The sequence below is a fragment of the Cavia porcellus genome, unplaced genomic scaffold (genome assembly GCF_034190915.1).
Source record: "Cavia porcellus strain 051 isolate PalLab524CR breed Dunkin Hartley unplaced genomic scaffold, mCavPor4.1 scaffold_7, whole genome shotgun sequence".
NCBI classification, from domain to species: Eukaryota; Metazoa; Chordata; class Mammalia; order Rodentia; family Caviidae; genus Cavia; species Cavia porcellus.
In genome coordinates, this window is record NW_026947490.1 from 61,507,419 (window position 1) to 61,530,760 (window position 23,342).

At 40.8% G+C, this 23,342-nt stretch overlaps 1 protein-coding gene across 15 annotated transcripts in view; it reads right to left on the reverse strand.

The window, feature by feature from the left end:
* Pard3 (par-3 family cell polarity regulator) overlaps window positions 1–23,342 on the reverse strand; it is a 605,303-nt gene that overhangs the window by 221,892 nt on the left and 360,069 nt on the right. For 14 of the 15 annotated variants that reach the window (XM_063253682.1, XM_063253679.1, XM_063253681.1 and 11 more), the window contains 3 exons: window positions 20,568–20,756; window positions 19,550–19,720; window positions 6,054–6,204 (listed from right to left, as the gene is read on the reverse strand). In XM_063253682.1, coding sequence (XP_063109752.1) covers window positions 6,054–6,204; window positions 19,550–19,720; window positions 20,568–20,756 — 511 coding nt within the window. Of the gene's footprint in view, window positions 1–2,216; window positions 4,618–6,053; window positions 6,205–19,549; window positions 19,721–20,567; window positions 20,757–23,342 lie in introns of those variants that run through there. The other variant, XM_063253685.1, reaches the window with a different exon arrangement.

The window sequence follows — 23,342 nt, forward strand, 5'->3', positions numbered from 1 at the left end:
AAAAGATAGAGATGTACAGACAGGGTGAAAACGACATGGTGGGGTGAGAGCTTGGCTGAAAACTCTCCAACTTGGGCCTGGGTAGCTGGAGACCCTGAGCGATGGGAACCTCAACAGATATTCAGTTCAGAGTTAGGTTCTAAATGATGAATATGATCTCCTCTCAAAGAAATGATGGCATATTGGACAGGCACAACACCTTTAAGTGTATGATGAACAAAGGCCCACTGTGCATTTAGGTGACATTTCAAAGATAGTCCCAGAATCATGGGCTAGGGGAGGGGTGGTGACAGATGTGACCCTGAAGTGAAAGAAAATAAAAATAGGATCTGATTGTCCTAGATGTTTTGGGGGCCATGACTGAAGAGACCCCACATTCTGATTTATTCAGTGAGGACAGTGTTCCAGGTAAGAAAGGCTCTACTACTGTCCAGTCTCTCACAGGGAATCTGCTCAGGTTCGTAGGTCAGCATGATGGTTGTTCACGTACCAGGACATTTCCAAGGACAGAATGGTGTTTTAGGATGTTGAATGCCTAAAGATCTGGTCCAGATAAGGACCCATTTCCCCTCAAGGCATGTACAGTTCTTGCAGATTCCTTCCAAAACCTTGTGCCGTGCGTCTTCTGAGCGGAAATGAGCTGTCAAGTCCGTGGTCTGTATTGATGCTTTGAGGCCACACTTACAGCCATGTCACCAAGACATGACACGGCCCAGTAGCCCATACTCCTAACAGAGCAAGGTGACCTGACCATGTCCTGTCCTCCTCACAGCAGGATAGAAAAATCACTGAAAGTCCAGTTTCCAGATCTGTTAAATCAGTTCCACATGTTCCACCCCCGGAAAAGGCAGGGGTGCTCTCCCAGCAGCACCCGTGATTTTACACAGGACACATTTTCCTTCTTTTGTAAATTATGATTCAAAATTGCACAAGAGCACTTTGGATAGCAAGATTAACATTAGTCTTGGATCTACATTTAAAAATAAACGTTCATAACAAGAATTTCAGGGGTGGCACGCATAGGCTTGAAGGGTTTTATTAAGTACAGAATATATTTTTCTAGACGTTTCAGTGCAACAATAATGACATATCTTTCAAGGACAGGCTACAAAAGCAAACTTGCCAGAAAGTTCAAATGCATTAATTATTCAGCATCACCTACTCTGTTACAATAAGGGGACATACTCACTGAAAATTCACTGGCATCCTTTCTAGAAAAACTTTCTACTTTGATGTCAAATGAACCATTCTGACAATGTAGGAAAACCAGAAGCTTTACATGAATGCTCATGATATGTATGCAAATCGAACGTAACACACGATCATTTGTCTTTCTTGATTTCCCATCACTCATTCCTTTCTATTCATATTTAGAATATTAGTTTGGACCCTTGTCACCAAATTATACTCATAAATTAGGATTTCCTAGCACAGTAGGCTGAAGACATAATTCCCTCTCAAGACATATCTTTTGGCCTTCTAAAACTGTCCATGAAGCTATAAAACCAGGGTTACTACTGGCAAACACTGCACAGTGATGAAACATAGGAGCATGTCACAACATTGATAAAACCCTCACCCTGGTATGCTTTGTTGATGGGAGAATCACAGAATAATTATAGTGCACATATTTTTAAACAAAGAAACTAAAAGCTCTTGCTCTAACATAATATATTCTGAGGAAAAGCCCACCAAGTAAAAAGGCACACTGATTAATTCATACAATAAATCCTTTTTCTGTAATATGTTGTTATGAGTAGAAATACTGTACTTTAAATTATCCAAAATTTTATACCCATATCCATGGCAAGAGATCTCTCTAAGAAGACAGGAATTTAGCACTTTTTTTCCAACCTGTGATTCTGTAGGATAATACTCTACAAGACATAATTATTCATATTTTCCATCAATTTTCCACTTCTTAGCATGCTTGCCAGAAATATTTTTTGGGACACAGCTCCAGGGATAAACTGGGTTATGAACAACAAAGCCACCTAACTATACATTCTTCTAGGCGTCACCAAGATAAAGTCATTATCTCTCAATTATATTTGCTTATATTTGGCACATAGATAAGTATGAAATCTTGAAGGATTGTTGGACAAGGCTTTAATCTATTTTTGATGGACAAAATATCCTTTATCCTCAATTAGTTAATCAACATGTATAAACTAAGACGTAAACCAGCCAATACAGTAAGACAATGAGATACAAAATGATTGTTTACTAGGTATTTATTCATTGGTAAATTGACAGAGAATGCAACATCACTCATGATACTGGAAACAGAAGGAAGGAGGAAAACCAGGCCAGTGCTAGGACTCACAAGGAAACAACATCGATGGCTCCTTTTCCTACGTCAAATTTCTAACAGGATGAAAATGTTCTGAACATAATCATTATTGAAACTCACCAAAAATATGTTAATATAGAAACCACCGAGATAATTTCTGAAACCAATACAACAGATTTTGGTTTGTGCTTTAAATAAAAATTGCTCAGATAAAAGGTTGGGGAAAACATTGAGGTTCTGTGCTCCCAAATATCAGCTCGCTATAGAGTCTATGGATTGAACAGGTTGGTAAATTAGCGGTGAGTAGGATTTCTTTGTTAAACAAAGCGGTCTAACAGTTGGAAATATTTTGATGAATGTAAAATTCAGAACGGAGGAAATCCAGTCAAAATACATGACATCTGGAGATAGCCTGCCTGTGGCCACAATTCAGGTTTATGCCACCCAGAGCCAAAGCGATAGGTTAGGTCTGAGTAATATGGGACTTAAACCCAGAAAACCATACACTCACAGCTAGGTTAAAAAACAAAGAAAAAGTATAGCCAGGTTCGGTCAAGGCATTTCACTTCTTTGGTCTCTAAGTCCCACAAATAGAAGCAGAATGGAGCACATGGTTTCTAAGGTCATCTCAAAGAGGAACTGTAATTTTTAGATCACAGTGATGCCAGGATGGAAAATGTTCACTCTCCTCTTCCCTGGTTTCTTTGAGACAAGGTTTTGTCATGTAACCCAGGATGGCCTGGTGCTCATTATGCCTATCTTGGCATCAATTCATAGTCATCCTCCTGCCTCAGCCTCCAGATTACAAGCACGCACCATTATGTCTGGCCAGGATGTATTCTTTTTTTTTAAAATTTTTTTTGTCTTTTTTATTTTATTTTTATCGGTACCAGGGATCGAACTCACGACTGTCTGCTTGCAAGGCAGGCGCTTATGCCGCTGAGCTAATTCCCCAGCTCCTAGGATGTATTCTTGAGATTATCAAATGCCCTTCCTTAAAGGATGGAAAAATTTTAATAGATGTGAATAAAGAATGAATCTCATGAACGTCATTCACATGTAATAAACAACCTCGACATTCCCCAGAGAGAGCTATTTCTAGAAATAGGAACTAGCTAAAAGCAAAACACAACATGCGGCCTTGGGACTTCGCTCTTTTATTTGGTAAATGAGAAAGTGTGTGTCCAATGAACATCTGACCTCCTTCCCAAGCAGAAGGCTGTTCTTGTTTTGGTGGGTTTTTTTGTTTTTTGTTTTTTTTTTTTTAGAAGCCTCTCTCTGGAGACATGTTCCCATAGAAATGAAACAGAAGGTCTAAAAATTCTCTTTGGCCCAGGGAGTAATCTGTGTGAAAATTTGCCTCTGTCATATAAAATTAATCGCTTCTTGATGTAATCACCGGGGATTTCAACACAGAGTTCCTGTTCTATCATACCAGATCATACACTGAGTACCACCACAGCCACGGCCATCTACTCAGGAGTGATTCTAAACATACAAAGAAACAAGGACTAAACAAGGATATGTCTGCGAAATTTTCAGGCACCTGAACACTGTACACTTCAACAAATACTGGTACTATTCATGTAGGCTAACAGAACTTTGACATTTTCCTATGTTATATGTGGTATTCTGTTTTGGTATTTAGTTGCAAGGTAATATCTTTTACTGGACATCTAACTTTAAGCTTTAACTAACTTCATACACAGCAGTTGATTCTTAGAGTCAGTGACTCCAGGATAAGGACTGACACAGAATGGGCAGTTCTCAAGTTTGCAAAATGCAAGATCAGTCAAATTAAGCATATCCATTTCTCAAGGTAAAACTACATAGGATATATAGTTCCCAGGGTGACATAAATAAAACCATCTTAGCCAATCATAAAATATCTATTGGCCTGTTATCAAATGGTAATAAATCTGTCACCCTTGTTCCTCAGCCAAAAGGGAAAAAGAACAGCTACACTACCTCATAAAGCATGGGGGGGGGGGGAGCTCCTTTTGCAGGGAGGCATCTGGAGTGCAAGAGTTCATCCTTTACCTAGCAGGGGGAGAAGGGAATAGTGGTAACTAGAACACAAACCAAAGAGGCCTAACACAGCCCCAGCTACCAAAATCTGGTGAGAGACCACCGAGACAACAACTCCTCAACTCGTATGTACCCCGTATCAACAAGTCACTACGTGAAAACTTGGAAGGGTTTTTTGGTTTGTTTTTAGTTTTAGGTTTTCGCCTTCCTCTGAAGCATCAGGGATTGGAGACAGGACGCAGCTTACAGGAACTGGTGGACCAATGGTCTGATTCAGTATGGCAAGTCCTATGTTCCTATAATAAAGGGGAGATTACAGCGTATCACTTCGTATGCACGCAGATCTAGGGACACCATGCACTCATACACACTCTTCTCTCTCAAAGGGTCTGAAATATCATCGGTGGAAAAGATTCCAACACAAACAAACTTCACACCAAAACCAAGAAGGTACGGAAAATCCAACAGAATTCAAGACAATGACAAACAATGACTAACAGTGATATGTAACAAGCCTGCCCCCCAGCAGGTATGCAAGCCAACAGGCGAAGCAGCTTTCCCTGACTTTCTCTTACACCAAGCAGGTAGAAAGAAAATGCTGACAGAGTAAAACCAGAGAGTTCACATGTCCAAGTTCTATGCGCAATAAATTGAGAATTTAGTAGTTTTTCCCAATGAGAAAGCTAGGATTAGAAGAAAGCAAAATGTCCTAGTCATGTGATGTATTTTTTTATCATGCCCAGTTCTTTGAAGGCAGAAATTGTTTCCTATTCATCTTCGTGTCTACAGCAGAAGTGTGTACACACTACAATGCCCACCCACTAGAAGTCTTTGCATCATGGATGAATTAAATCCATTATTGTTTCGATAAAGCACCATAATGGAAACTTGAATTATATTAAACCTCTGCTACTAGTATTTAAAATAGAGTTAAATTTAGGGTTTTCCTATAAATGAGAGCCTTGTGAAATACACAAGTCATACAAGTGTTTCAGGTCAGGTGATTTTTATTAAACTGCAACTTGTGTTTTAAATTTGAAAAACCTCACGAACTAATTCCAAGATGAGCAACTGTTTACAATCCAACCACTTCTGTGGCTGGACAAGTCTTTATTAACGGGATATGTTAGTAGGAGGCTGCGGAGCAAGCATTAATAACCGCATCACCCACCGGGGGCCACGCAGACAGTGTGGTGTGGAACCAAAGCTAGAGAAGATGGGTTTCAGGATTGAAAACTAAAGCCACGAGAAACTACAAGTGTGATTAAGACATACGTGAGTCCCACTAAGTACAAACCAACCAAGTGGGAACATTGCATGCAGATGCACGTCTGTATGAAGATACGCATTTCTCCTCACCCTCCAAGCAGCCCACCAACTGACTTCACTTAATGAATTCTTCTCGCCATAAACTATTACATTTTGATGTTTAAAAAACACAGCTTCACTTACCTCTGACAAGCTAAGAATATCTTGATTACTGACAAACATTTCTTTAGGATCCTTTTCTTTTTTGTTCTTCCCACGTGTTATGGGATCTAAAACTCACCCCAAAATCAATGTATTGATTTCCTCTTTGCACATTAATGTTTCCTGAGTGTTTATAACGAACCCATGTTCTTTCCTCTTGAAAATGCAGGCCTCTTTTACATTAATATTACATTCATAACCTCTCTGTGAACCAGTGAAGGCATAAACATGAGACAAGATAAACAGAGTCTACCCGACTCACCCATTATCCTGCTGAGTGCAGCGTTTCTGGTGGGAGACTCGTCGAGCCCCTCGAGCCCGCTATAGAGGGAATGAGAAATCCTTCGCTCCCTGTCGTCCAGCACAGTTTCGATGGGCAGCTCAGGTCCAGGGGGGCTCCCAGGTGACCTCAGCTAAAAAGAAAGGGGGAGCGCGGGAAGAGTGAGTACCCGAGGCCCATTCTCAGCATGGGGGAATTATAACAACTTGCCCAAGGCCTGTATCCAACTGGGTACCAAATGAACTAGAACTTTTCACCCTGTACCAAAATAATTTGTGATGACAGCTGTGCCTAATGACCAACTTTCTGTGCCACTTTACACTGTGCCTCCCATGAAGTACTGTCAGATTTCAACCATCATAGGAAAAATATGTATATTAAAAGCTCCCTTTTTAATCTCATCTTGTTGCTGATTTTTTCTGTTTGACTGTTCATATCTGTTGAGATCCATTTAAGTTATAGTTTAATTTAGAATTCTTTACTGGTTGGTACTGTGTAGAAGGCACGTTTTATAAGAACAGAAGCTGGGCTTGGCTATAATTTTTGTGCCTACAGAATGCTTCTTATGCCCAATAATGAGCACAACAATTGCATGTATGTGGCTTCTACTTGTCAACTCAGGTATCTCCAACAATACACTGGCTCTGAATTTCTTTGGGTAAAAATTCACAACAATGATTGTACCAACTTACTGTAACCCTCAGGTCTGAGCAAGGACCAAACAAATATTAAGAAAGTACACGAGCCGGGAGAACATGGCAGACAGATAACAGCAACTACCGGAGGCTCTCTGAAAAACTAGGCTCAGAAGCCAGGTATGGTGCGGACTAAAGAGACATAAGCAGGTGGAGTTATGCTCTGCTGACTCAGGAACGAACTTGGCTGAGAGAAACCAACTTGGAATGCAGTCCTGGTGCTAAAACAGGAACAGAAAAGTCTCGCTGCTGAGGCTGGACCCTGCACCATTGGAAGCCGCGATTTGGGTTTCCCGCCGCGCGGTGGCTGGCTGCCTCTACATCGGCTCGGCAAGGAGAGAGACTCGCGGAAACTCTGAGAACCGGAGTCTGCAAACGGAGTCGAAAACAGGACGGGCAGGGAGGCATGTTCTGACTTGTGGCGAGGTGAGTGAGAGAAACTGACACTCCACCACAGTTTGACTCCAGTGGACTTTCTGGGCCCGAGCAGTCCTGCGGGAGCAGGGCGCGGTGGTGACTCCAGCGACACATCCCCCTCTCGGGCGGGATTGGTGAAAAGTGCCTGGCCTGCGTGACGCTGCCGGCGGACCCCGCAGACTGGCCCAACCCAGATCCCAGAGCCTGACGGAGGCCGGGAGGGGCGGGCCCCCGCGTAGGCTGCCTGGTGCGCAGCGGTGAGTGGGAACACCTAACCGGCACAATTCGATCAGGCTGTGGCTGACAGGGAGAGAAGCTGGGCCTCTCATATAAGCTTGCATATATAAGGAACAGAGAATATGGGAAGAGGCAGCAACAAGAAAGGCTCCTCGGCCCCCAATTCTGAGAAACAGGCAATAGCGGACACCGCACCAATACACATAAAGCACCATATAGAGAGCCTCATAGACCAATTCAGGAATGAAGTTATCAACGACCTGAAGCTAGAAGTATGCAAAATAGTTAGAGAAATGCTAAGCCCCACCCAAGAAAAAACAGATGGTGGAATGGAAGAACAGAAAAAGAGGGGAGAATTGTTTGATGGAGAAAACAGGGAAAGCATAGAATACGTGAAGCAGGTTCAAAGGGACTACCAAGAAACTAAGAAGTCTATCCAAGACTGGCATAACAGCTTGAAAGAAACTAAGGACAGACTATCTGAACTGGAGGGCAGAATTGTAATATGGGAGAATGAAATGAAAAACTTCTTAAAAATAACAAAGAAACAAACAGCAATAATACAAAGACAAGAAGATGATAAGAGGATCCATAACTTAAGGATTAAGAACATAAAAGAAGAAGTAGGGACACAAACAAATGAACTGCAAAAGCTACTCACAGAAATAATCCAGGAGAATTTTCCTAATTTAGCAAAAGGTAAAGATACTCAGATGTATGAGGCATACAGGACCCCAGCTACCTACAACCCAAACAGAGCAACACCCAGGCATATAATAATAAAAATTCCAGAAATTCAATACAAGAACAGAATATTAAAAGCTGTCAGAGACAAGAAACAGACCACTTACAAGGGAGCACCCATCAGAATTACAGCAGATTTCTCTGCACAAACCATCAAATCACGAAGAGCGTGGGGGGAAATAATTCAAGCTTTGAAAGATAATAATCTCCAGCCAAGATTGAGATATCCTGAACAACTGTCCCTGGAAATTGATGGAAAAACAAGGTGCTTCCAGGATAAAGAGGAACTGGGGGAATTCGCAACCACCAATTCAACTCTACAGAGAGTATTGCAGGATATTCTAAAAAAAGAAAAATACAAAGAATCCAGAAATAGTGGAGGCCACAACCAATGGAGCAGAGAACAAAGTGAAGAAGACAAACTGACAGCTACTGACAGAATAAGAGCTCAACAGAAATGAGACAGAGAAGATTGGATGATAGGAAAAGCTATTTTGGAGAAAATGACATCTTAATAGGTAATACTGATTTAGTATCATCTTGTTGTGAAGTCTCATCTAGCTTTTGTCCTTCTGTCTCCAATGGTCTAAATAGGTTGTATCTTACTGGATTTTATTATGTACGATAGTATAAGCAAAAACCTTTTAAAGACAAGGAGATTATACAGAAACCATTATTCATTTTCTGTTAGTCGATTCTAAATACTCTGTAATGCTGTCATTCTCTTAAATGGTTTTACATGGTTTTGATATACTTAATGCTACAGTATACGAAGTTGTACTCAAGGATTTCAAGAAAAGAGACAATATGGTAACTACTTTTAGGTCAGGATTATCTGGTGGAGAAACACTATTCTGCTTAAATGGTTATGTTTTGATCTGTGCTGTTTCGTTGTTATGCCCTCTTTTATCTCAATCTCCACTCCATTATTTACTTTTTTAATACTTTTTTTAAAATTTTTATCCTTTTAATTAAAGGAAAAAAATAGCAGGATATATTATAGTAACCCACTTTGACTTTCCATTACCTCGATTTAAAGCCCTATATTACTCTCACCATCTGGTTTTTAACTGATGTTCCCCTATTCTGTTTTGCTGGATAGTATCAGGTTCGAAAATTTAGGCATCAGCTGTGAAGATAATGAGATTCATTAAAACACCCATTCTCGTTGACTTTTATCTACTTTTGAAGACCTACAATGTCTCCAATGGTTTGGTTTTGTCGGTTTTGTTCTTTACTGTTTTGTTCAATTGTATTATAACTAATGGTATAGGCAACTCTATTAGAGATAGCGGGAGGCATTATGGTAACCATTGTTGATCACCGTGTATTATGTTTTCACATTATCTACTATGTCCGCCCTTTTGCCTTGACCGATTCTGTTCTGTTATGTCACATTTGGTTTCACTCTCTTCCAAAAAAGTAATAAGAACCGTGAGAGCAATGAAACCCAAAATGTGTAATAGTCATTGTACAAAAGAGAGGAAAAGAAAGTGCTCTAAACTATATAACTGCATGTATATTTAAGTGTATAAGATAGAATATGATATCACAGAGTTTTATTGGATCATTGAACAGAACTGTTTGCAGTATCATTGATGGAATGTCCACTTTACAAGCTTTAATTTTGTGACTTGAACAATTATTTCTAAGATGACAATATGTAATCCATTAACTAGTGATTTCTGCAAATCTGTATAACTTGTACCCTTTCTCTGCTTTTTTTTTCTTTTCTCCTTAAATAAAATTTAAAAAAAGCTCAAAGCTTAAAAAAAAAAAAAAAAGAAAGTACACGAAGTTATGAGTGATAAACATACAATGTACTAATGAACAACCAACTTTTGTGATCATTAATTAAAACAATGTGTAGCATTCCTAGAATAGACTCTTTACAGAAGTAGGAGGAAGAAAAGCCAGATGTCACGGAGCATGCTTATAATTCGAGCTTGGGCTATATAGTGAATTCAAAGCTCCCCAGATTAAATATCAAGACCCTGTCTCAGAAAAACCACAGGCACAATAAGAGAATAATCATAATGAAATGATAATGAAATAAATCTATGTTAGGAAGGTCCTGAAACAGGTCTACTGCAAGGGGAAGCAAGTGGACTTAACCATAGCCCACACAGCTGTCCTCCAAGGCAGGGGTCCTGGACTAACTGTGCCAGAGCCTTGGGCTGGCCAGAGTGGGCACTTGGGAGCACAGCTTGGGCAGCACCTGGCCTGCCCAGCCCACCTCAACCTAGCCAGCACATTCTCACAAATGCTGCAGTTCCTCCTTTGGAACAAATTATTATTTCTGTCCGAAGCTATCATGTGTTTAATATAAATGAGATATTTAATGAAGTTGCGAGTTGTAGACTTATCTCTCCCAGTTTGATAAGTACTGGGGAGATTTAATGCATTTCAGGGTCAACACAATTACAACTGGAGGCACGTCAACCTGCAGGAGAATAATAAACTTGCAGCGCCAGTGAATTAGACTCAATAAGGTTTAAAGTGTGAAATGAGGATTTGTTTTATTAGGTTCTTATTTTATCTTTTTAAACTGCGGATAACAGGCAGCTATACTGAAAAGTAAACTAAATAGTTAATGTCTGTAAATGACTAAAAACACAATTTGTGTAAGGATACAATGCCTAAATTCCAATACTCTAGGAAGGTACAAGAATGAAAATAAATAAAAAAATAAATAAATGAAGTTAATATTTTATACCATTAAGGACAAGTCTGTTCTTAAACAGATGAGATTTTATTTTTCTTTCAGGGAGCCCCCATACACCAAATCGCATAAAGCTAACCTTATTGATAAAGCAAAGGGCAAAAATCTGAACTTAAGATAGAGAAATAGATTTAGAAGTTTCAAAGAATGTTTTAAGGCAGAGCATCCTACACCAACCATCTTAAAAACAAAAAATAGGCTGTGTGTGGTGATGCGCTCCTGAGCCTGAAGTAGGAGGGTCACCACAGGTTCCAAGCCAGCCTGGGCTACAAACAAAAACAACCAGACGGGCTGTGCCTTTCTTCTGCTAGCTTTTGAGGAATAAGATCAGGACACAGCAAACTGGCTGGAGAAGTGAACTTGACCTGTCAGTTTCAAAATTCCCAGTACACAGGCACAGAACAGTTCCCAAAGTCCTACAGGTGGAACCTATCAAGAGTGCTACCGCCACTTCTCAGGCGAGCTCGAGCAGGTTTTTGATAGATCCTGACCTGAGAAGAACAGAAAAGGTCGGCGCATGGAGCTCAAGGCTCCCCTGTTCTTCTCCAGTACTCTGGTCTCAGGCTGGAGAGAATGCTCTGCGTTACTTTTACCTGGCCCTAACTCAATGAACATTTAAACCTCAACACCTTTCACACTCCTGTTGTCCTATGCTTTCTTCAAAACAAAAACAAAAAAAACCCTAGAAACCACCTTTGAAAGCAGACTCCAGATTTCACCTGTAAGAGCCATTATCTTCCTCCCTGTGGGCAGGCCATCACATCTCTCCTATAAACCAAGCCCAGATGGTCTATAGATTTATAAATTCCACAGATTTTCACCAACAAAAGCCTATGGATATTCCCAGCTCCCCACTATAATGCACCGCTCTCTTAAGCGTCTGCACTGTATTTTCTTGAAGTGTGTATTTTCAATCAGTTATCTAATGAGTACACATATTAAAGATACTGTCTAGCTGGATATGGTAGCGTAGGCCTGTAACCTCAGCACTCTGGAGGCTGAGACAGGAGGATAGATTGCTGTGAGCCTGGGCCACACAGTGAATTCAAAACTAGCCTGAAATATGGAACAAGATCCTGTCTCAAAAAACAACAACAAAAAAACCTCAAAAAAAAATCTCTCACTCTTGTTATATAAGTTTCTCCATATAAGTCCTGCTTGCTTTGCAATAATACATTAAAAGTTAAATATATCCTCAAATTTGCTGAAAATATATTTACTTCAACTATATAATTCTACAATTTTCTAAACAATAAAACCTTTATAGATTTCCTTCATAAAACAATGCCTACATTTTCCAAGAGGCTATTTTTAAAAAATCAAATAGAGATTCCATTAAATTTGCACATGCAGGCTTTTAAGAGAAAAACAGTAAGATGTCTGTTTAGGAGGAACCATGCACTTGAACATTTCCAAGGAAAGGAATCTACACCTCCCTACCTCAATTCATGTCTAATTTGCATCTGAAAAGAAGGATTTAAATGAAGACATCAATAGTCTCCTACATAAATATTTAACAGAACACACAATGCCTTTTAATTTCGGCAGTTTCAAAAAAACTGATTGGGGTACACAGTATTGTTTTAAATCTTTTGATAATTCCTTTTGCTGCAAGAAAATGAGAGGAAGAAAAGAAAATGGAGAGAGAAACCTGCCAGGTGGCACACTAGCAGCAGAGGAGGCAGAGAAATACTCCTATATTAAAACCTTATCAGAATTAAACTTAATTAGAAGAGGAAATCAAAGTAAACAAAACTGCACTTTTCATGCTTTTATCTCCTTATGGCTAAAAGCGCACAACTTTTGAAATCTAACACAATTCAGGCCCTGGTAGCAGTTGTTTTATGGGCCTTTAACTTTATCCTAGGGCAGCTTTTCTACCTATGAAAAAACAAAATAAGGTCTAAACCAGACATAGTGGTGTATGCTTGTAATCCCAGTGCTCCAGAGGCCAAGGTAGGAGGAGCATTGTAAGCTCAAATTACAAATTATAAATTATATAGAGAGACCCCATCTAAAAAAAAAAAGTCAGGTCAGGGTCACAGCAAGAGAACCAATAGTGACAGAAGTGTAACTGCTTTGCTTCAGAAATTTGGAAATGTATCTAGTGGGTCCCAAAAAATTCTTATATTTTGACTGTTTGATCTGGAATGTATTTCACTTTTTCTTCTTGTTCTCCTGCTTTATTTATTTATTTTTATTCTATGGAAAAAATAACACCAAATTTCAAAACAAAATAATAGAATGACAAAAGTTAATACATAGCTTATTGTTATCTTCAAAGTAGTTACTCAGAGAACAAGATGGGGCATAAAAATTTCTCCAAACAATATTAGAAATGCATTCTACTTCGTGGTTGCCATTACAAGGAAATAATATGCTAAGCCAATAATAAAGATTCTTATGAATCACTGTTGGGTGTGTCCAAATGGCTTTGGCCACTGGGCATGACCTGTCAGTCATGGAAAACCAGAACACAGTGCCCAAGCCTGACACCTGGAACCAATCTATCTTCAATTCTCCTGGAGGTTTTTGGTAGATCAGCCTAGATCTGACATCAGTCTGAGTAAAGGAGGATATCAAAGATGGTAGCCATGAACTAAGTGGCCACCGTGCCCTGTCCTTCTCTGTAGCCCACTATCTCTCTGGAAAGTATTCTTCTTTTCCTTCTTTTAATAAATGCAAAACCTTACTACCTCTTGCATGTTTCTTGTTTAGTTCTTTATTCAGGACAACAAAAACCTGGAAAGAATCTCCAGAAGGAGGTGATAGCACTCCAGAACCCCACTAACATTATCACAGCTTTATTTGAAAGGTTTGAAACTTGGGGTTGGGAATAATAAAAACAAGGTAAATACAGCACGTTTTTGAGAAGGATATTCAAATTGTAGCCGTTTTCTAACTAGAAAATAACAAATTCTTTTTAATAATAAAAGATGGGGTATTGTCCAATGAAAATGCTTTTCACTATATAATTGGCATATTCTTCTTTAAAGAAACTAATACAATTTCTGTGAGGCTTAGTAAAATCTCATTTTATTGTAAGTGTGAGTTACAGTAGTGGGTCAGCTGAGGTCTTTCACACAGAGGAAGTGTATCTGAGCACCTTCTCCATAACCATGGGAAGCTAGCATGGGGTGGCCTTATCTCCTTAGCGAACTGAAAACTAGATTATTGCTAGCAATTGGCAAGATCTTATTATTTGATAGTTTAGACTTTATGAGCATACTCTTTTCTATTTTATCCCCAATGTGTGGCACAGAGCAAGAGTCGGCTGGATGACTAATTAGCTTAATAAACTCATTGCTTAGAAAAATGAATGACTCAGGTTTTCTTTTAAATGACATACTAGGTCATGAGGAAATAGGTCTTTAAAACTCAGGGCACAGCATCATTGGGAAATTAAATCACATTTAACCTAGATTGCAATTATATACTATAGATAGTATTAGAAGCCAAAGGACTGGCAAATATAAAGCAACAGATAAAAAATAGATTTCTGGTTAAAGCAGAGAGGAGAGAGCTTTAGGGTATAGTTTCAGGTTGTTTTCACATAGGGCCACAGTTCATCTTCTTCACATTTCTTACTTGGCAAGTGCAAGATTCAGAGAGGTGAATGAAATTAACTCCCAGGTCACTGTGTCTGGGCATGGCAGAACCAAAATTTAACTGACTCCATTTGATTCTAAGGCTCATACTTTTAGCATACATGTTACTGCCCAACACCACTGGGACACAAACTGCCCAAATGAGCCAATCACAGTCAGTCAGATCCACAGACCTGTGCACAAAGGATGCGCACCTTGCTTCAAAATTACTCTGCAACTTCCTCAGCCTAGCACCAGTTAAACAAATCATTTGACCCCTCTGAATTTATTCTTCTCACATACAATGAAAAGAATCATAAATGATACCTTAGGCTCCTTCCTACTCTACAATAGCTTTCTAAATCCACGAGGATTAAATCTAGAGAAAGATTTCACTTTAAAGCAGTCCTTGATGACTAAATCGCTCCACATGGGGAGCTGAGACAATGATTTCTATAAAATTACTTCTAATAGATATAATGAAATAACTGGGAGCTATGATAAATTATAGTCATTTCTACAAATACTAATTCCCTTTAAATACTGAAAATCAGCATAACTCTCAGACACAGGTTATTCTCCATAAATATAACAGGAGCAATACCCAGGCAGCTATTCCTGTCCCCCACCCTCCTTTTGTCTCCTACAGATCTGTCCTTTGCAGCAAGTGATACCCATTTTTCTTCTTGCTTTTGTGTAATCCAAAGCTGAAACAAGGGAAAAGAATGCCAGGACTTAAAAAAATTTTTTTTGCCTCTTGAAAAGTTACATCATGCAGAATATAAAACAAGGATAAGCCATTTCCGTTTCTTGAAAAAGAACAGAAACAATGAATGACTACAAAGTGTTTTCAAACTACGTTTGAAAGTAGAGCATTAAATCTAAGACAAAAGGCACAGAAAACCAAACTCGCTGGCCCACATCCTTCTTGTTACCTTGCCTGATGATTATTCTAGAACCTCATGCTCTAATAGTGCCCAAGTTCTCTTTTTTTTGGAAAAATGGTGCTGTTCAGGTCTGTTTCTCTCAGTAATAAACACAGTAGACTGATAAGGTGCTGGACAGCTTAGAGCTAACAATGCCAGCGAAAGTAAGAAAGAGGAAACTACTGTAGATTGCTACTAGGTAGAGGAAGAGGCATGGGGGTGTGTGGGAAGACTTGGAGGAGAGAGAACCGAAAGTGAAAGGCTGTGTGAGTCAGCTTGGAACACAGTGTGACAAACCCTAGCAGGAGACCTAGAGAAGAGAGCATCTTCCATCCAAGAAATGACAAGAGAAGCAGCTGGAGGAGCCCGGATTCCAGGTTAGGCTTGTCCTAGGGTGCCATGTGATGAGGAAGACATCCATCCTGGGGACAGAGAGCTCCGGGGCAGACTTCAGCAGGGACTGACGGGATGAATTTGCTCTGTAGATAACCAATTGTTGCTGTGCTAACAAAGCCTGATCACTGTGGCAGTGAGCCGTGGATGATGAGGGTGAAGCCTGGATCGTGCGTGGGAAGATGAGGGGATTCCAGAAAGAGGAGCCAATGACACAGCCAAGGCGCTGACACAAGTGCCAGATGGAGGAATTTGGTGGTAGGGAGTTTTCCGAGCTGGAAACAGGGTTAGGGACAGTCCTCATATAGTTGGCCCTCAGTCCTGTACTCCTGGGGCACTTTCAGCAAGACCCATGGGTGCCGAAGTCTTGTATAAAGTGGCACAGCAACTGCACAGAGCCTGTGTACACCCCTCTATTTCCTCTGTTGTCTCTGCCATTTACAATCCTCGACACAATGTAAATGCCTTGCTACCCGGTGTCATTCAGGATAGTTTACAGCATCAGCTAGTAGCAACAGCTCTGCACCTGCTGCACACAGACACGATTCGTCTCCTCACTGATGTTCTCAGTCTGCAGCAGGCTGACTCCTCAGTGCAGAACCTGAGGACAAGGAAGACTGACTGCAGGGATGGTAAGAGGCAACCAGGGATGGAGATGAGCTAGGGAAAAGGTAACAGCCCAGGGGAATCCTTAAAAAACACGGCAGAACAGGCAGTCAAAGGAACCCTTAGGGGAGTACAGGAGCCAGCATCCAGGGACCAGAAACCATAAGCAGGGCATCTGAGGATGCATTCTGAGAGAAAGATGGTACTCAAAGGTTCCTGACAGGTCACGCAAAGCAGACTGAGAAACAGCTTCCAGCCAGCACCTCCCATGTGCTGCAGAGGGACCTGTGCTAAAGCCCAGCAGGGTTGGAAGGAGTTTAAAGAAAACACTGAGTTAACGGGCAGCACTCCCGCCGACACGGGAAGGAACAATGTGGCAAAGCACAGAAGTTCGCTTTTGCCAATCTTCATCTTCTCTAGTGTGAAATTAAGTATGCAAGCCCTGGACTCCAAGAAGAGGTGTAAACAGAGTGCTGCTACACAGCCAACGACCAGCCCGCGTGCTGGCGGAAGCACCGGCGAGGAGAGGGCTCAAGCGCACTTCTGTGCCTGTGTCCACATTGACTGTGACATAATTTACAGGTACCCTCCCAGGACACAGGGACAGGGCTTTCCTAAAGTCATATAAGTACAAAAGCAGCAAAAGCATGCCTCATGCCTTATGGTGAGCTGTGCTGAGCTCTTCTGTCTCCACATAATTCTTGAGTTAAATCCTGTCAGTACAAAAGGCTTCTCACAAGTATTACAGAGAAAGCGTAGCACTCATGGTAAGATTTTTTATATATATATATATAATTGCTTTATAAGCTTACTCTCTCCTAAGAAATAGTAATAACCAGCAATGCACAAAAATGATACCATGAGGAATATTGAATATTAAAGTACATTACTGTCTACTGCAGCTGTTTTTTTTCCTTAAATCATTTTCATTCACAGGAATTCCTAAGCAGCAGTAAAGGCGACACACATATTTCAGTGGGATTCCAATTTCATGCCTTTTATGGGGCAACAGGGAAGAAAAGCAGTGCTTTCATCAAAACATTTCAGGCGGCTGCAGGTTGGCTTTGCTGCTGTGTGGGGGACAGCAAGAAATAATCCAACGCAGAGGAGACAAGAACGTCGTCTCCAGTGCACTTCTGACATGTGAGGTCCCCCTGTGACCTCCAAGGTTTTCGGTGAGGGAAAACATGGAGGAGGTGTCACCAACTTTAGTTTGTTTTTAAAGAGATTGAGGAGATGATCTATCGCCCCACAGAATATAAAATACAAGTCCAGGACAGGAAGGCACTGCATCTGTTTTCCCCCACGCTGCACTTCCTGGATGGAACACATGTTCCGATGTAGTGTAAATGCTCAGCAAACATCTGTCGGGATGGATAATGTCTTCTGGCATAGGGAGTATTCAGTTCTCCAAGGAAAAACAATCTAATATAGAAAAACGTGCCTTGGAAACTTACTGTAAGAAGTTTGCATCTCACATTTCGAAGGACTTACGTTTAAAGATCAGTTAATGATACAGCACCCAAAACCAGCTGCTACTCAAGGGGCTGGGGAGGTAGCTGGGTGAAAAAGCACTTGTCTAGCCTGTGTGGGCAGAATCCCTAGAACCACCATGTACACAGAAGGAAGGAAAGAGAAACAGAGAGAGAAAAGACAGACAGACAGACAGACAGACACACACACACACACACACACACACACACACACACACACAGAAAGAGAGAGAAAGAGTAATTTTCAGGCCCGTAGTCTGCTCTAGCTAGCTTCTGTATTAATCCTGTATGACTGGATTTCTGTCTTGCACTTTCCCTTTTTGAAACTTTAAGTTTACATTGTCCTCTAGCCAGCCGTGCTGGCACGTATCTACCATCCGTACTCTAGGAGGATGAGGGAGGAGGGTTGTCAAGTTCGAGCCTAGTCTGGGCAACCCAGAAAATTAGCAAAATATAAATAAATATAAATAAAAAAGGGCTAGGGAGCTAGCTCAATCCACAATACAGGGGGAGAGGGAAGGCACAGTATTCTCTCACTGTAGAAAGCAGCATGTTGTTGGCTCACTCTATCTTTGGCAAGTAAAGCAATATAAACATAAACCAATGGTCCTTTCAAAATTGGTCCCTTCTAATTGGCTACCCACTGAGTCTAAGTGAGTGTACATTTGCTCTGCACAATGTGAGGTGTTATGGGCTCCGATGAGTGGTCACCACATGACTTTATATATTAGATGACATTTAAAATTAAGAATACAAACAATATATCTGCTATTAATTTTATCTTCTTTGATTTTAAAATGTGGGGGGCCTGGGCATTAACAGAAGCAACAAAATTGCATTAGTCAGCAAGCTCTTCCCTGCAGCCTGACTTATTTTTATAACAAAGTCTTAGAATGTAGATTTTCAGGATTCCAATATTTATTACCAATCTATCTATGTGTCACTTATTTTTCATTTTCAAATGCTCTCTGTTTTCATCCACTTAGAAAATTTAATGATTGCACCCTTCCAGAGGGGCACCATGGTCTTCTACTTGCTCCTAATCCCATGAACTTCTTCTCAGTATGAGGGAATCAAACCCAGGGCCTCATGCATGCTAGGCCAGCGTTCTCCTAGCTATAGCTCTGATTTAGAGCCAAGCATGCAACCCAGGGCATAGAATTCTGTAAAAGCAGTCACCAGGGAAGAGAGTGACTCCAGAGCAAGCCCAGGAGGAGAAAAAGGAGGCTGGAGGAGGGAATGGGGCTTCGGCAGTGACCCGAGAACGACACAGAAGAAGTCAGACTGCTCCCACTTGGCATAAACAAGTGCATGAGCGGCTCTTTCTCTCCAGGACAGATGCATCTCACGTCCAGTGCTGACCGGACACAGACAGCTGAGGAGGAGGGAAGGCCTGGATTCTAGAAGAAAATTAGCGGAGACCCAGTGCTACCTGCTGAGCCAGCAATAGGAATATTAGAATACACTTAGATATACCCTAATCGTGTCATTAAGCAAATAAATCACAATCCACTGACAACAATGGTCCCACAGCAAGCCTAGGTAACACAGGTGTTTCGCAGTGACATCCTGGAACCAAACTTTTGGTGCAAGGTTAGGGAAGAAATGAGACTACTATAATTTTAGGTGCAGAGTCTCGGGGCTTTGCTATCTTTTACCTCTTGGCACTTGCTTATTCTCCTTGCCACAATGAGCTGGATCATTCCTCGTTTATTTCCTTCAGTGGACATAGATCTTCTTAGGGTTTCCATGGCATCTTGGTTTGTCTTGCCCAACAGGGATTCTCCATTTACTGCTATCAGTTGATCGTTCACCCGCAGCCTCCCATCCTGGGAAGAAACCAGGTAAAATAAGTGCTGTTCATAAAAGAAATTCCTTTCCTTTTAGTTAAAAAAAAGCCCCAAAAAGAGAGGATTGGGGAGCTTTGACCCAAATGGATTATGCCCAATTGAACACTCACAGAGTAAATCTGAGCAGCCATTGTTGCCTGTGCCTATTTCAATCATTTATACATTTGTAAATCGAGTCATTATCATAATCTGTTTACCAAACAGCATACTAATTCAAAGGACACAAAGTGATTACTTTCTTGCTTCCAGAAAAACCCACAGAGCTTATTTACAACCCAAGACCTGCAAAACCTCAAGGCGATTAGACAGCTACAGAGAACTGTCCCCTTAATAACAGCCAGCCAGGAAACTTCCCCAGCCTGATAAACAGAACAAGTGACCCGCAAGCAGGGGAGGGAGGGGAAAAGATTAACCTTTTTAGGATGCCAGGACCTGTGCTAAAGCTCTGCGTAGATTATCTTCCGATAACTAGCATGACTATGGGTTACTAGTCCTACAAGATGAAGTTATGGACCCATACCCAAAGCATACATCCCTGAGATTCCTCCTGGTGGTTTCATCAGGGATGAGGCATTGTAAAGAAGCTAACTGATGGGAAAAAAAAAAGTTAACGGGGCTGGGGATTTAGCTCAGTGGCATAAGCACCTGCCTTGTGAGCAGGCCGTCGTGAGTTCGATCCCTAGTACCGGAAAAAAATTTTTAAAAATTTTAAAAAAAGAAGCTAACTGAGAAATATCTGCTGAGTATGCTTTCAGAACAGGAATAGGATGAAAATCACACATTTTTGTTAGTAGGGGTACAGTTGATAACACGGACATGTGCTTACTTTAGATGCCGCTCCTCCATTGATAATGGACTTGACGAAGATTCCCAAATCCGCATGGTTCTCTTTGGACCGGTTCCCTTTGACACTGACACCGAGACCAGCAGACCCTGAGTCATTAAGTGGAACTTCAAATGTCAGAAACTCCCTGGTGCCATCGGGGGTGAGAACAATATCCTCCTCTTCGGCTTTCTAATAGGGAACAAAATTGCAGGGTGCATTTTATTCCAATGTCTCCTTCTCACAACTAACCGCTTGAAAGACTGCTCATGAGAGCTCTTTAATCCTAACAGGCAGTATCTCCACCACAGCTCAGCCAAGAGAGCCAAGCAAACAGTGCCTCTGCATCCCTGCAGACAATTACTAGAATCAGCTGCTAATATTGTCAGGAGACACTTATTTCAATCATGAAACAAACCTAAACCAGATTCTGAGAAATAGAGAGGGCAATATAGCAGAAGGACCCAAGACACTGGAGACTTCCTAGAGCTTGAGATTATTTGTTTTTTGGTCTGTTTATATAGTTTAGACCACAAAAGAAACAGTTACGAGAAATACAAATAAATATGCATAACTTGCTTTCCCATTGCTTGTCATTGGAAATCTCAATGTTACTAATGGTTTAAAGTTCCCTAATAATATATATTATTTTTAAATCTCAGTAACAGCTCCTGAGAGTAGGAAGTCAACAGCAAGAAAGTAATTCGAGTTTGCAGGCACTAAAGAGTTTTACACTTCAACATCTGTGAGACAAAGTGGAGAGAAACCGCATCCGGGGAACATTTTTTACACTATCATATCACACGTAATACAGCTGGTGAATACTATTCCAGCACTGTTGTTGAATTAATTAGTGATACATCAAAATTTAATTTCCTACTTGCAGTTACCAAATACAAAAGAAGTCTGCTTCAAAATACAACACATTTGGGATCCTTGAATTCTTGTTTGCCCCATTGAATAAGGACAGAAAGAAACCAAAGCTTAAAGTAACACCCCAATGAACTACAGATGACATGCTGTCACTGACCGACATCCCATTCCAGAAAAGAAAGTGGCCAACCTGTATGGTCACCCCACCACGACCAGATGGGCACTTCCACACTGAGCCCAGCCCTCGGTCCAAACTCTACATTTCAACTACATGAGGGATGTGGGGCAGATCGGAACTGAATTCCCCATCCAGTCCTGTGACCTGTTCCACTCTTCCCACAACTCTGAAATAGTTTCCTGGATGGATCCACTCAGTCACTCAAACTGAAATTATCCAGGTACAATAGAGAATGGTAAAGACAGGAAGAAAGGAGATACAGGAAGTCTTAAATTTTGAAATTTAGGAAAACTGTAACTTTAGGACACAAAGTCACCCAAGGTTGCCCACACACAATCGGTACTACTCCTGTATTCCCTATACGCGCTCCTTCAGTTTTTCTTCCAGGCCTATCATCCCCAAAACCCTTAAGGAAGATGGGTAAGATTAAGGGAGCAGCCTTCACCCAATTAAGATGAAATAATGACTCAAAGGGACCAAAGTATCTTAGATTAGACCAAATGTCTCAGATTTCTCAGACTACCCAGTTCAAAGAATACCTGTGAATCCTACATCCGCCTCACCCCAGGCCAGAGCACTTCTCTCTCTCAAGGCCCTGCACACTACTTCCAGGGTGTACGACTTCTTTTGCTGAGTAAAATCTGTGTCTCTGCCTCTCCCTAATACACCCCTAAATTCCTTGGGGTGATAACAGGCAAGACCCTTCATGGCAAGTTGAGTTCTAGTCCCTGTCTCTCCTTTAGGGGACCCCTTGTTAACACTTAACAAGTATCTTTTAAGGGAAAGGCTGGGGCTGGGGATCAAACCCAGGGCACACGTAAGCCATGCAGGAGTCACAGGCCCAGCCTGCTGTGCATAGAACACGTTTTGTGCCTTTCCAAAGAGTGGCCTGACAATTACTATGAGGAACATTTCAGTAAAGTAAGTTGTTCCTGCCTTTTAAACATGCCAAGTATGTCAGTAAAGAATACAAAATAAGAACAGGTTGGGAAGCTACATGGTACTACTAGATTTACATAAAATAAAAAACATTTTAACATTAAAGTCCAAAGAATGCCTAAAGTTGCACATGATAAGTACTTTCTGGAATTTAAGATATTCTCAGAGAATAATTGTAACTCGAACAAAACCAATATATTGGAGCGAAATAAAGATCAAATACTCATTCCATTATCATACAAAAGTACCTTTACAAACATGCTTTGTTCTCTCATTGGCACTGTTCAATTAACTTTTATTTTTATCTGTATGGTTCAAAATAATTAAATAGTACTAACTCATGACTTTGTATGAATGAATAGCACTACCTCCATGCAAAATCTGTTATAAACATATACACATTGGGGCTGGTGATGTAATTCAGTAGTAGAGCATAAGCAAGCCCAGCTCTACAAAAAATAAATCAACCAATGAATGGAAGCATTTGGTCACATTTGAAATACAGAATAGCATCAATGTAACCAAGACAAACTACTGCCCCCTTCTACTCAAAATCTGAATGATAAATTTACTTCGCTGATCAGTACTTTCATACTGGAAAAGCTGAACTGAACGCTCCCCTCCTCCGCAGAACATATTTGGGGTGCTTATTGTCTTGCCTCAAACCAGGAGGTTCTTAACTGTCACTCACTGGTTTAGTTCTGCAGTTGGCTTTTTCATATTTAGTGATTTTGACATTTCCGAAACATTTTGTGAAGCCTTAAAATTCTCTTTTCTTTCTACTTGAA